The sequence below is a fragment of the Brassica rapa genome, chromosome A01, assembly GCF_000309985.2.
Source record: "Brassica rapa cultivar Chiifu-401-42 chromosome A01, CAAS_Brap_v3.01, whole genome shotgun sequence".
Classification (NCBI taxonomy): domain Eukaryota; kingdom Viridiplantae; phylum Streptophyta; class Magnoliopsida; order Brassicales; family Brassicaceae; genus Brassica; species Brassica rapa.
In genome coordinates this window covers 18699650-18712264 of record NC_024795.2, presented here as the reverse complement: position 1 = coordinate 18712264, position 12615 = coordinate 18699650, and the positions used below count along the sequence as shown (strand labels likewise).

At 33.3% G+C, this 12615-nt stretch overlaps 1 protein-coding gene across 1 annotated transcript; it reads right to left on the bottom strand.

The window, feature by feature from the left end:
- Positions 1-2507: 2507 nt before the first annotated feature.
- On the bottom strand, positions 2508-4435 carry LOC117126857. The gene is made up of 5 exons (XM_033276030.1): positions 4138-4435; positions 3576-4024; positions 3346-3465; positions 3033-3296; positions 2508-2933 (listed from the first exon to the last, which is right to left on the bottom strand). The coding sequence occupies exons 1-5, from the start codon at positions 4433-4435 to the stop codon at positions 2508-2510; spliced, it is 1557 nt and encodes a 518-aa protein (XP_033131921.1).
- Between the last annotated feature and the right edge of the window lie 8180 nt (positions 4436-12615).

Here is a 12615-nt window from a genome sequence, read left to right as displayed (position 1 = left end):
GTCAACCACCAGGCAGACCGAAGAAAAATTAGATGAAATCTGCTTTAGAAGTTGCACTATCAAACAAACGTCCTAGGAAAGAGCACACATGTTCTCGATGTAGACATAGTGGTCATAATGCGAAAACTTGTCCGATGTAAGCAAGTGTTGTAGGGATTTTCATGTTTTTGTATTACGGCTTAGTTTATGGTTTTAATGTTTTTGTAATACGGCTGATTTGTTGATTTTCATGTTTTTATTACGTCTGGGTTGTTGTAGGGATTTTCATGTTTTTGTATTACGGCTTAGTTTATGGTTTCAATGTTTTTGTATTACGGCTGATTTGTTGATTTTCATGTTTTTCTTACATCTGGGTTGTTGATTTTAATAGTTAATACTTATGGCCGGGCTGTTATTTTTCATGTCCTATGGAAAGCATCTCAACGACTCTGATATGCGTAACGGCTAGGTTAGTGTTAACATGGGCTGAGTTTTTGTTTACTAAGGCTGAGTTACCTTTTAACGGCTGAGTTATTTTTAATTAGTAGTATGAAATAGGATGATTTGATCCTATTTTTCTTATATCATTATGCAAAAACTTGTCCGATGTAAGCAAGTGTTGTAGGAATTTTCATGGTTTTAATGTTTTTGTACTACGGCGGATTTGTTGATTTTCATGTTTATTCTTTAAAAATTCCCGCCAAAAAAAGGAAAGGTCGTCAGACGACTGATTTCACACTGCCAATAAATAAGACTTTCAACTCTTTATTTTTACACATTTTCTCTGTCTATCTAAATCAATTTCACCCCTGAGAGAGTAAATGAAATTTTTCCCTCTTCTTGAATTGCCTGAAGAAATTCAGGCGGTAGTGGTTGAACGTGCGGCCCGTAACTCCATCCAAGATCTATTTGGCCTCAAAGCATCGTCGAGGTCGATGAAGGCGTTAGCAGAGCGGCGTGGGGTTTACCAATTCCTCGATGTTTTATCCGTTCCCTGGGAACTCAATATGCCTTCTGAGTTGTTGAAAGCTTGCTACAATGAGGGAAATCCAAGCACGCTTTATATAAAAGGTGTACAGTTTTTCTACTCCTTGGACCTTCATGAAGAAGGGCTTTCTCTCATGAAGCGTGCAGCAGATGCTGGATATGAGCGTGTTGTGTATACACACGCAATGACTCAAGTAATCTTTGAGGGTGAAGGGAAATATTTTCATGGTATTCCATTAGAAGTAAGGTTTTAAGTAACTGCAAGACAACATATACCTCAAGATCATGATCGATTCTAAACTCGTTAATTCAATAAATAAGAGACGTTCGGTTGATTATATATTCACTTATTAGGGAATGTTATAACATTTTTTAAGTATAAACATATCAATTATTTTAATTCAGGGTATGGTTTGAGGTATGGCTGACTTTTATCTACCTTATCGGCTGCTTTATGAAGACGAATCGGCTGACTTATTAAATATTTTCCTATCTTAGGGTATGGTTTGAGGTTTGGCTAAGCTATATCTACCTAAACGGCTGTTTTATGAAGACGAATCGGCTGACTTATTAAATATTTCCCTATTTTAGGGTATGGTTTGAGGTTTGGCTGAGCTATATCTAACGTAACGGCTGCGTAATTTAAACAAGGTGGCTGAGTTACGATAAACAAATCATAACTTTAAGTCAAGTACAAAATATCTAGGCATAAGTCATACAAAACTCATCTTCATTCATCGCACAGATAATATACGAAGCAATATGCTGCACAGATAATATATAACTCAGCTGTACCATACTTATAACTTAGCCGTAAAGTAAATATAACTCAGCTGCATACTTACATTTTGAACCAGCCATCCATATTCTTTGATGGGCCAAGGTCTTGGAGTGATGAGGATTCTGTAGAACTCAATATCCTCGTGAGCTTTTCCATGTGGAATTTTTCTGATAATTTAACACAACTTAGTCTCTGCAAAATCTTTTTATTAGCTAAAATCAACGAAATGGTGCAAAAGTCTTTACTCGTGTGGCTTTCGGTGTTGCAAAAGATTATCCTTTTTAACCGGATCAACAGGTCCTAGGGAATCATATATTGTAGGTGAAGGTTCAAAACCTTTTCTCATGCACGTCATTACATTGTCTCCGATGTGGGAAAATGGTACAGAAGGACCAAATTCCGCACTCATTTGAGACCCATCTGGAGATAATTGAACAGCTTTCAGCCGATACTCCTTTATTCTTCCACACCTTTTCCTTTCATCTTCCTCCACATCAGATTCCGGCCACAGTTCGTCTGAATACTTGGTGTTCTTAATTTGCTTAGTCGGAATGGGTATTCTTATTGTACCACTGCGAGTCCTTTTTGAAGCAGGAATATCTTTCTTTGAGTCAGCCTCTTCTTGCTTCTTCTTCTTCTTTAAATCAGCCTCTTCTTGCTTCTTTTTCTTCTTTAACTCAGCCTCTTCTTTCTTCTGCTTCTTCTTTAACTCAGCCTCTTCTTGCTTCTTCTTCCTCTTCAACTCAGCTTCTTCTTGCTTCTACTTCTTCTTTAACTCAGCTTCATTCCTCTCCAAATCAGCCGCTAAGTTATTTCTTTTCCCTAAGCCCCTGCAATAGCGTCCGAATGGTGGTTCCTTACCAGGAGAATCAGAGACCAAATCAGCATTTGTTGCATCGGCATTACCAAACGCCGAATCCAAGTTCTTTTTCACCCCAGCAGCCTTATCCCTGACAGCCTTCGAATTCAACTTTGCTCCCATACCTTTCGCATCAGCTTTAGCAATATCATCTGCCAGATTCTTCTCAGATTGGCCTTTATCAGGGGTCTTTTGCGGTTGGTTGTCTTCGAACTGTTTATCAATAGGGGTCTTAGATGCTGGTTGACCACTATTAGAGTCCGGCTGTCGGTTGTCTTCTGAGACCATCACGTTTTGACCATCAGGTTGACCACTATTGGACTCTGGCTGTTAGTTGTCTTCTGAGACCATCAGGTGTTGACCTTCAGGTTAACTACTATTGGACACCCCCAAAACTCTCAGACGCTCTTTAACTGTAGTTTTCACTGTATCTCCAATGGTATCCAAAAGACCTTGGGAAAAATCTCCAAACTTGGTGTCGTATTCTGTTAATCTCGAGTCAAATTTTTGGTCCAACTTCTCGAGATGAGCAACTATGTTCAGCAGAACCGCTTCGCTACGACCCTTCTCTTTTGCACTCTCCTTCTCCTCTACAACAGCAGTTTCACCCTCATTGATTTTCACCTCATTCTGTTTCTTACCTTTCTTCTGCTTCTTTGAGGGTGGCTCAGCCTCTGACGAAACTCCAGCCTTCATTTTTTTTGTTCTTCACATTCGATTGCACATAAAAATCTCTAACAAACCTATCTGCATGTATATCTTTAATTAGGTTATCAAGTTGTAGGTCATCTGCTTCATCCTTCCACTGAGGAAACAGCTCTTCTAGACCCTCCTTCATCACCATTTTCCTCACACGCACCTACAACACAAAAACATAAATCACTCATTAAAATTAACAACTCAACCATAAAATAATCCAATAACTCAGACATTACATTACAGGATTCATATGTCTGATTTAAACCTTACCGTTCCATGATCATTCATCTCCTTAGCTATTGTAGTAGCAAGACTTGCACGAGTACGACTTCCACCCCATTGCAAAAGCGGAATTTCGTCTGGATTCACTTTTCTGCCATAAAGCTCTCCGAACACTGTGACAGATTCATACGCCCAAACCAATAACACGTCCTTGAAGCCGCTAAGGGTGTACGACCCTCCTTGTGGATGCAACAACTTGATAGAATCAACAAGAAATTCATAGGCAGTCCGACCCCAAGGATAAGTCATCAGGGCGTCATCATCGAATACTCTTTTTGCACTTTCAAAGGGTATTCTACAATTATGATGCAAGCCATAAAGTCCAATGGCTATAAGAAACAACAGCCTACACCATTTCCGCTGATCAGCACTCCAGAATGGACACTCCGTTAAAGCTTCTATAAGCTCATCAAACTTGGGTCCGCACCCAAGCGTCACTTTCAACAACTCTCACAACGCTTTGTAATTCTCTGGATCAGGTTCAAAACTTTCTTCTGGCAGTGGATTTGTGTTTAAACCCGTGATCTCACCAAATTCTATTAAGCTAAACCTGAGAGGTTGATCAACAACGAGAGACCAAATCTCCTTCTTATAGACTCGCAGCTGTCTACAAGTAGATAATGTACGGTCTTACCAGACCACACCAATTTGCTCTCAGCCAGTTTAGCAATCAATCCAACAGGATACGTCTTCAGATTATCCCACACATGTATTCCAATTGCTTGTCTAAGTCGAGGGATCTCAGAAAAATGACTATTCGTATTAATGCTTTTGTTTTCAAAAATAGAAGCCCCTTCATGGTAAAGTCTTGGAGGGTAATCCCTTGCTAGATATTCGGAAACATCCATCTGATCAAAAAAGACATATATAACATATCAATGATAAATCAGAAGAAAGACATAAAATAAACAAGCCACAAAACATAACTCAGCCATCATTACATAAATAAATCAGTCTCAAAGAATACTAAATCAGTCACAATTACCTTCTATAAATCAGACGTTAAGGATCCTAAATCAGCCGTAACGAATACTAACTCAAACTCAGACAAAACATATATCTAACTCACAGCATTAATTATACTCACTCAAATACTCGAAAAAACTCAGAGCAAAACCTCGAAATATACCAGAGAATACGATTACGGAGATTTGAGGAGACAACCAATCTGAAGAAGAAGCTTACGGACACACGATTTCAGAGAAACGGAGACTAGAGAAGAATATTACGGAGATTATTTCAGAGAAGCCGTTTTGCCGAGAAGAGTTGTAGTGAACACGATTTTGAAAACAGTTAGGGTTTAGTGTGAGAACAGTCTCGGAGAAGTTAATGATCGTCGTTTGATTTTCCTTCATGTTAAGTGACGTGGTATAATTACTTCTGATGTGGATTTTCAAATTAAAATTAATCACAACTAAAAAAAATAATAAAGGACTTAAACAGTAATTTACTAGGGTTCTAAAAACACTCTAGTCATTTTCAAAAGATTTGTATTAGTCTAGTCATTACCTCACTTTTTTGTATTAATCTAGCCATTTTCTCTAAATATAATAAACAAAATTGCAGTTTGTCATACTGTATGGGGTGAAAACTTTGGTTTATGTTTATCTATCCAAGTAAGGTTCTCCCAAATATAAAAATAAACTTGCATTTTATTCTCTACATATTATAAATTGTTAAAGAGAATATTTGAGTTTCCCCGATGCAAAATATACCTTAAGCCTTCTCGATTCTTGGGATATTTCTCAATTATACTCACCATTGGAAGTATATTTCAATTAATTAAACTGGTGACCTAATGCGCCTTCGTCTTTTTTTTTTATACAACGCCTTCGTCTTATTCGCTTGTTTATTTGCGAATGCGCACTAGTTTATACTTCCTTTCATAAAGAACTAGATTTTTTAACCGCGCTACGCGCGGATAAGATATTATATATATATTTTAATTTCAAATAATTTAATGTATAATATTTTTTTACATTATTTAAATAATATCTAAAAGAAGACTATAAAGCACAAATATAGTTTGCAATTTTTCTTTGTAATTTCTTGGATATCATTATATTGTTTGATTGTTGTACTTGATTTACATATTTTCATGAATATTTGTGACAGATGAATATCTCTAATTTTTATGATCAGTAAATAATTATATACTTGTAATAAAATAATTAAAATTGAAAATTACTTACTTTTTAATCAAACTTGTTTTTAATTTGACTTATTAATACGAAAAATATGATATTAATTGGACTTATTTTATTACCGTTTAAATATTTTATTGATATTATCTAAGAAGCTTTCAAGTGATATTTTAATATCATATTTTATTTTTTCTTAGTTTGTTTTGTTAATTTTTCTATTTCTTTCAAAGAGTTAATATATATATATTATATATATATATGTCAAGTGAATTTCCATTAAATAATTTTGTTTATGAAAATACAGTTTTTAAATAATAAAATTTAAAATAAAATTATAATATTAATTTGCTGTATTTATTGGTATTTTTAATTATTATATTATATATAAGGGTCGCTGTGGTGTTCATATACCCATTCATTAATATTTGAATATTTGGGTTTTTCAATTTTTATTGATCTATAATCCGTTCATGTTTTTTTCTTATTAAGATTGGGTTAAATTCACATTCATATATTATTGGATATACCCAAACTGTGTATTAAATATTCAAAATATATAATATCGATATCTTGTTTTTCCATCAGCTTATATATATATTGGACTAACATATTTGTGCTCGAACTAACACAAATATCCAAAAATAAATTTATTTTCAAATTATCAAAACACTTAATATATCAACAAAAGACACATAATATCTGAAATTGAGGAAATAAATATATTCAAGGTTGGCACTTTAAATAATTTTGGATATGTTATGGATTAATTTTGGATATCGTGTATTATCTAATCGGGTTCAGTTATTTAATCTCTTTCAATTTAATATTTGTTGCAGTATTTTTTTAGATCTAACCAAATTTAAGTTCTAGTATTTTGAATCGCGGATTTGGAGCCGGATTTTATACCCAGTTCAAATATAGAAGACATGTTATTTTCTAACAATTTGATTGATTTAATAAAAATTTGCTTGGGTCGATAACTTAAAAAGTCTTCAAATGAATCGCGGGAAGCAAACTTATGTTGTTATATTATATATATTTACGTATATGTAATCTATATATAAAGCTAGTAAAAGTTATTGAATTGATATGTTTAATTATTGCATCTTTAAATAATATTCTTTTAAGGATTTTAGAGAACTATATCCTTGAGTTGTTTTGTCAAAATTTTAAACTTTAAATAGGAACTAAAATAATATATTAAACTTACTCTTACTTAACTCGAACACGTATGTGAAAATATTTTGTGCTCAGTTCAGGACGACCAAATTTAGTTCATATCTTAACTTTGTCATCGAAACAAAAATCTATGCTTTTGCATATTTTTCAATGTTCTCATAGACTTTCAAAGAGTATATTAGCTTCGACTAATCAGTTAATTGTTAGTTTTTTGCGAAAACAAAGTTTCCTAGACTTGAAAGTTGAACTCATATTATTGTAACCGTACATAAAAATTTGAATCTCCAATAGACACCAATAGATATTGATATCGACCTTCATAATTAGTTTGATCTAAAGAGGCTCTACCCAATCTATAGCAGAAGATTATAAAAACTCGAGAAAATTTTGATTTTCCTCTTCAGTGATATAAAACCTTCACAAGAATTGTCAAAACCAAGAAGGAGATTAGGCCTCTGAGCTGCAGCCTCAATAGCAGCAAAGAGGATGAGGGAACTTGTTGATCTGTTTTTAGGTTATGCTGTCTCCCTCAACCTCTCTTGATTCATATCCTGGAGATGGTGGAAGCGGTGGAGGATGAGGCCGCACCAGTCAGTTCAAACTCAAACTCAAATTCTCAGACTCATCCATTATCTGCTTTTTCATATTCCCACCAAGAACTTCAGCTTCACCAGATACAACCAAAAGATGGCACATAGATTCTACTGAAACTAACCCTCAAACTAAAGAGATACACCTAAGACTCTACTACAGAATTATCAACACGTCTACTCTTCCGATTTATCTTGTACGTTAAAACAACTATAAACTTAACCGTAGAAGAAAAAGGCAAGTAGCTGTAACTTCTAATTGTCATTTACTGATAATGCAAAACATTACAGCTACTGGTTCATATCCCACCCGCTCTGTATATGGCTATACGAAAAATCTCTCATCAGATCCACCACTGGCCTTGTTGTCCTCTGATTCCTTCTGTTACGCGTCAGGTTTCGTTGAGTGGAGATCAGGGAATAATACCTGAGATGAGATCCGCCCCATGGCTTATGATAACCTCTTTTGCATCATGTAAGTATCTCAGCCTCGAGTACCTAACTCCGTACTTCTCTACAATGTTTTTCTACATCTAATCAGAATCACTAACACAGCTCAATATTTGAATGTTGAAATCTTCCACGTAACCTTATGTTGTAGACTGGACCAAATATGAGGTATCACTTCGAAATGGCAGGTTCCATGTCACAACTTTGTCCTTTGGCTACAAATATGAATAAGCAAAAATGAGTTGGACAGTTAGTTCTTTTCACATACAGACGCAAAAACATATTATCTGCCACAAAAAATTACAGCTCAAGAGTCAAAAGGGATGTGTTGTAGTGTAAGGATCCTACCTGAGAAGTACGATCCCCATCCTCTAAATCTTCAACCACTGCAACCAATAAAAGTTAGCATAAGGCCCAAAACAATTCTAGAACGCTCAACAAAGAGAAGTTGAGTGACTGCAATGAGTGTACTCACGATCTGATAACACAACGCATCAAACGCTATGTCCTCTTACACAGAGGTCTGCATTCATCCATATCAGCTTAAAGTGATCAGTTTCCGTGGGTTTATGCTTCCATAGAAACCTGGTTTCTTGTTGATCAGCGTGGAAGAAGTTGAATGCCCATCTCCTTATATCTTTATGGATAGTCCCTGCTGATTCTGTCAACAACAAAATATTATCTTTGAGTAGAAAAGATGTATACACAGATAAAGAGTTTATGTATTCACCTCATCTGCTGCACATAAACTTCGAGATCAACGTTTGTTTTGGGCTTTCAGACGAATAGAAATCGAAGATTTCATCTGAAGACAAATCCAACTCATCAAAAGGGTCCATTACTGTAAACTGATTCCCCTCCCTCATTTCTAATATATATAGTCATATTTTCTCATCCCCTTCTAGTATTTGAGCACTACTTGTTAAACGAAATCTAAAGCAGAGTAATTCTGCCAGCTTTATGGCTAGGAGACAATAAGGGTTACCTTTCTTATGAGAATAACATGGAAGAGGAAAATCTGCCGCATGGATGTTTGAGCATAAGCCGTTAACAAAAACGATATAACCTGTAAGAAAACAAAACACTACAAACTTCATAAGTTAAGTGAAGTTGCATAAGATTTTATGAGAGATAAGCAAGTGTGAAGAGCATACTGTACATATATTGTAGCAAAAGCTCATTTAGGGAACTCTAGATAAAGCCTTCGACTTGAATGAGCTAAAGATTTCTGTTTCAAGTATTTGAGAGAGAGAGAGAGGCAATACACACCATGATCCTCTGATTATACCAAACACACAAAGAGAAAGCTTATGGCTAAACAAACAAACAAAATAACAGTTTTAGATTTAGGTGCTAAACCAACTAACCATTTAGTTTCTATTCAGGATCTAGATAACGGGACGATACCAAGGATGACTCATGTTGCGCTACATGTGATGGTGTTGACTCGCAGATTGAAGCAAAGGAAATATCTTGGAAATTCTCATAGCATAAGAAAAAGTGATGACCAAATGAAGTCGGGCCTGCTCGAACGTTGTTCTTGCGCTATACAGATCCTGAAAGTGAACATCAATTTGCCCATTTTCCGTTGGTCCCTGAAACACATAACAATAGAAAACGTAAGCGTAAGAGGAAGGAAAAAGAAACAATCGGTATGATTCTGATGAGTTTAGAGGTCAATAGTTTTGAAATTAGAGACCCAAAACTTTAAAGCTATAAGTATAACAAACTCTACAAAAGATCACAACTTTTGTAAAAGAAACAAAGCAAACAAACTGAACTGCTCAAATCATCAAAACAGAGATTGAGAATTACAAAACCTGAAAAAACAGATGACAAATCCTCTCCTGTAAAGCGTCATCTCCTCCTTTTAAATCTCCAACAACCTAATTAAACACCAGATCAAGAGCTTTCACCAGTTACAAAACCAAAGATCTGAAACAGAGGAAGTGAAATAATGAACTAAACTTTAACCGTAGGCTCCACCAGTGATGGAACTCGAAGTCCTCCATCTCTCTCACAATATGATAAAAATATCAAAAAAAAAAAAAGAAATCACAGACAACTCCGAAGAACACTTTTCAAAGAAAAGTGTACAAAAGTTAAGTAATGTTTTTTATGTACCAGGAGCAAGGCGTTCAGTGACTCACCAAATATGAAGGAATAATTTATTTTTACAGTAAACTGTATACAGAGGTAAAGTGATGGAACCAAAACCGAACGCCGTTACTAACTACTCGTTTTCCCCGGAAGCCATGAAGAGATCTGGTGGTTTTAGTGAGAGGAATCTTTCGTAAATCAACCACCGTCTTATATAGTGAGTAAGGAGAGAAGGAGGAAAGCTGAAAAAAATTGAGAAAAATTGTTTTTGCAGAGGTAGATGAATCGGGAGAAGACCAAAGAGATATTGGAAAATCGGCGTAATGTTGAAAAGGTTCGAGAAAAGAGTGATTTGGTGATGTGTTTTTTTTTTAATGACTTGTCAATTTAAAAGTCTCTCATTGGTCTATTTTTTTTTCCAACGTGGATACCCTCAACGATGAGGATATGTTACTTTTAGTATTGTATAGATATCAGTTTGATATTTTTCACGGATTAAAAAAATTACTGAAATGCATTAAAGTACTTATTTATTATACATATTCAATCAATAGTATTTGAGATAAATGAAATTATTTATAAAATCAATGTTAATTTTAAGTTGAAAATTGCATTAAAATTCTAAATGACGCTTTTTTGTAACAAAAAAAATGTTAAAATGACACTTAATATGAAACATATCTCTTATACTATATTTGCGAAGTGATTTTGCCAAATGTTCTATTTACAATCATTTTTACAAAAACAATGATGACACGACTAAGAAGATTGATGACATGACTTATAATTAATATGACATGGACAACCACATTTATTACTGACATATATTTTTGGTAAACTTTATAGAATATGACAATAACTAAAACATTACATTTAATGTTGATTTATATTTTTGGTAAACTTATTAAAATATGGTAATAATTCATAAATCATCACTAAAATAAATATATTAAAATATGCATTATAAATTTCGAAATACATTAGTTAATTGTATTTTTATAATTATACAATTTTTATTACTAATATTTTCACAATTTTTTACATTTTTTAAAAAATATTAATAAATTGTTAATCGTAATTTCATTAGTTTCTTTTAGATATCTACAAATTTTATAAATATTATTTAGTTATAATTTTTAATAGCTATACAATTTTTATATGATTTTTTAGTAATTTTATACAAATTTATTTATTACATTTAACCAAAATAAATAGATAAAAATTTTATCTAAGATTCGAATTTTAAATATATTACATATATATTATTAAATGTAACAAAAAATTTCTTAATTTTATGCTTAAATAATCAACTTTATATTAAATATTAGTCAATAATAATAAAATATATAATATTAATAAATTTTATTTTAAATATAATATAATTTTAAAAAATTTATCACTGTACATAGTGCACGAAAACACCTAATATAGTTTATACCATGCGTACTAGACTTCCCTAAACGTATCCGTTTCTTTATCTCTTTTTTGAGTTTTTCTCTACTCTCAAGTCTCAACCAATCAGTTATATTCTGCTGCTCGTTCAAAAAAAAAATCCATAGCATACTTATTTATTTGTCATTTGAAAACATTACAAAAAATAAAATAAAACTTGTCATTTTACCAAGAAACAAGACTTTATAAAAGGAATTTAAGAATTCCACATGTCGGCACGAATATAGTTACCCGTTTTAGCAGTAAAGAATCATAACTCATAAGGCATCCAATCCATATTACAAAAATTATTAGAAGATAGAAGGCAGTTGGGACAATTTTCTAATCTGAACATTGAAAATGCACTATTTTCATACAATTAGCAAATTTGGTGATGTACCTTTTTTGTATGGAAAATTGGTGTTCTACTTTTAATTGTATGTGACTACGCACTTACCGGCAACATTTAGTCTGTACGGGAGTGTTCGGCACATATTATAAATTATTAAAGAGAATATTTGAGTTTCCCTAAACATTTAGTCTGTGCGGGAGTGTTCCACAAATAATAGGTTTAGTCAACCATATGCATTTTATGTCTGAGGCTTCGAACATGGAACCTACAAAATATTCTGTTGTAAAAATGTATTGATGTTTAAGCCAAGAAAATTATTAATAAAGTTATTTTTGTTGAAAATGTATCACTAAATTATACATATTAAATTATTCAAACAATTTTAAAATAGATTAGAAAATATCATTGAATATACGTTTTGAACGGAAGAATTAACTTATAGTAATACTTTCCCTACGAAATCTTAAGTTATATAACGAGATTTTAAATAATAAATCTTAAGTTATAAATGAAAAGGAAAAACTCACAAATCAACTACAACAATCCTTAGTCATGCAGCTGAAAAGTATCTGTGTGTAGAGTTGGGCACAAATGTTTGATACTAGATTTGTACTCGCTACTTGATTCGGTTTGGTTTGAAAAAACAAGTAATTGCTCCAATTAAATAGAGTAACAAGTAAGCAGATTTTATTACTCGCAAGTACAATTCAAGTAAAAAGTTCATTTTAATTTTTAGCTATTTAGTTTGTTACTTGGTTTATTACTTGTTATCAATGTTTTTA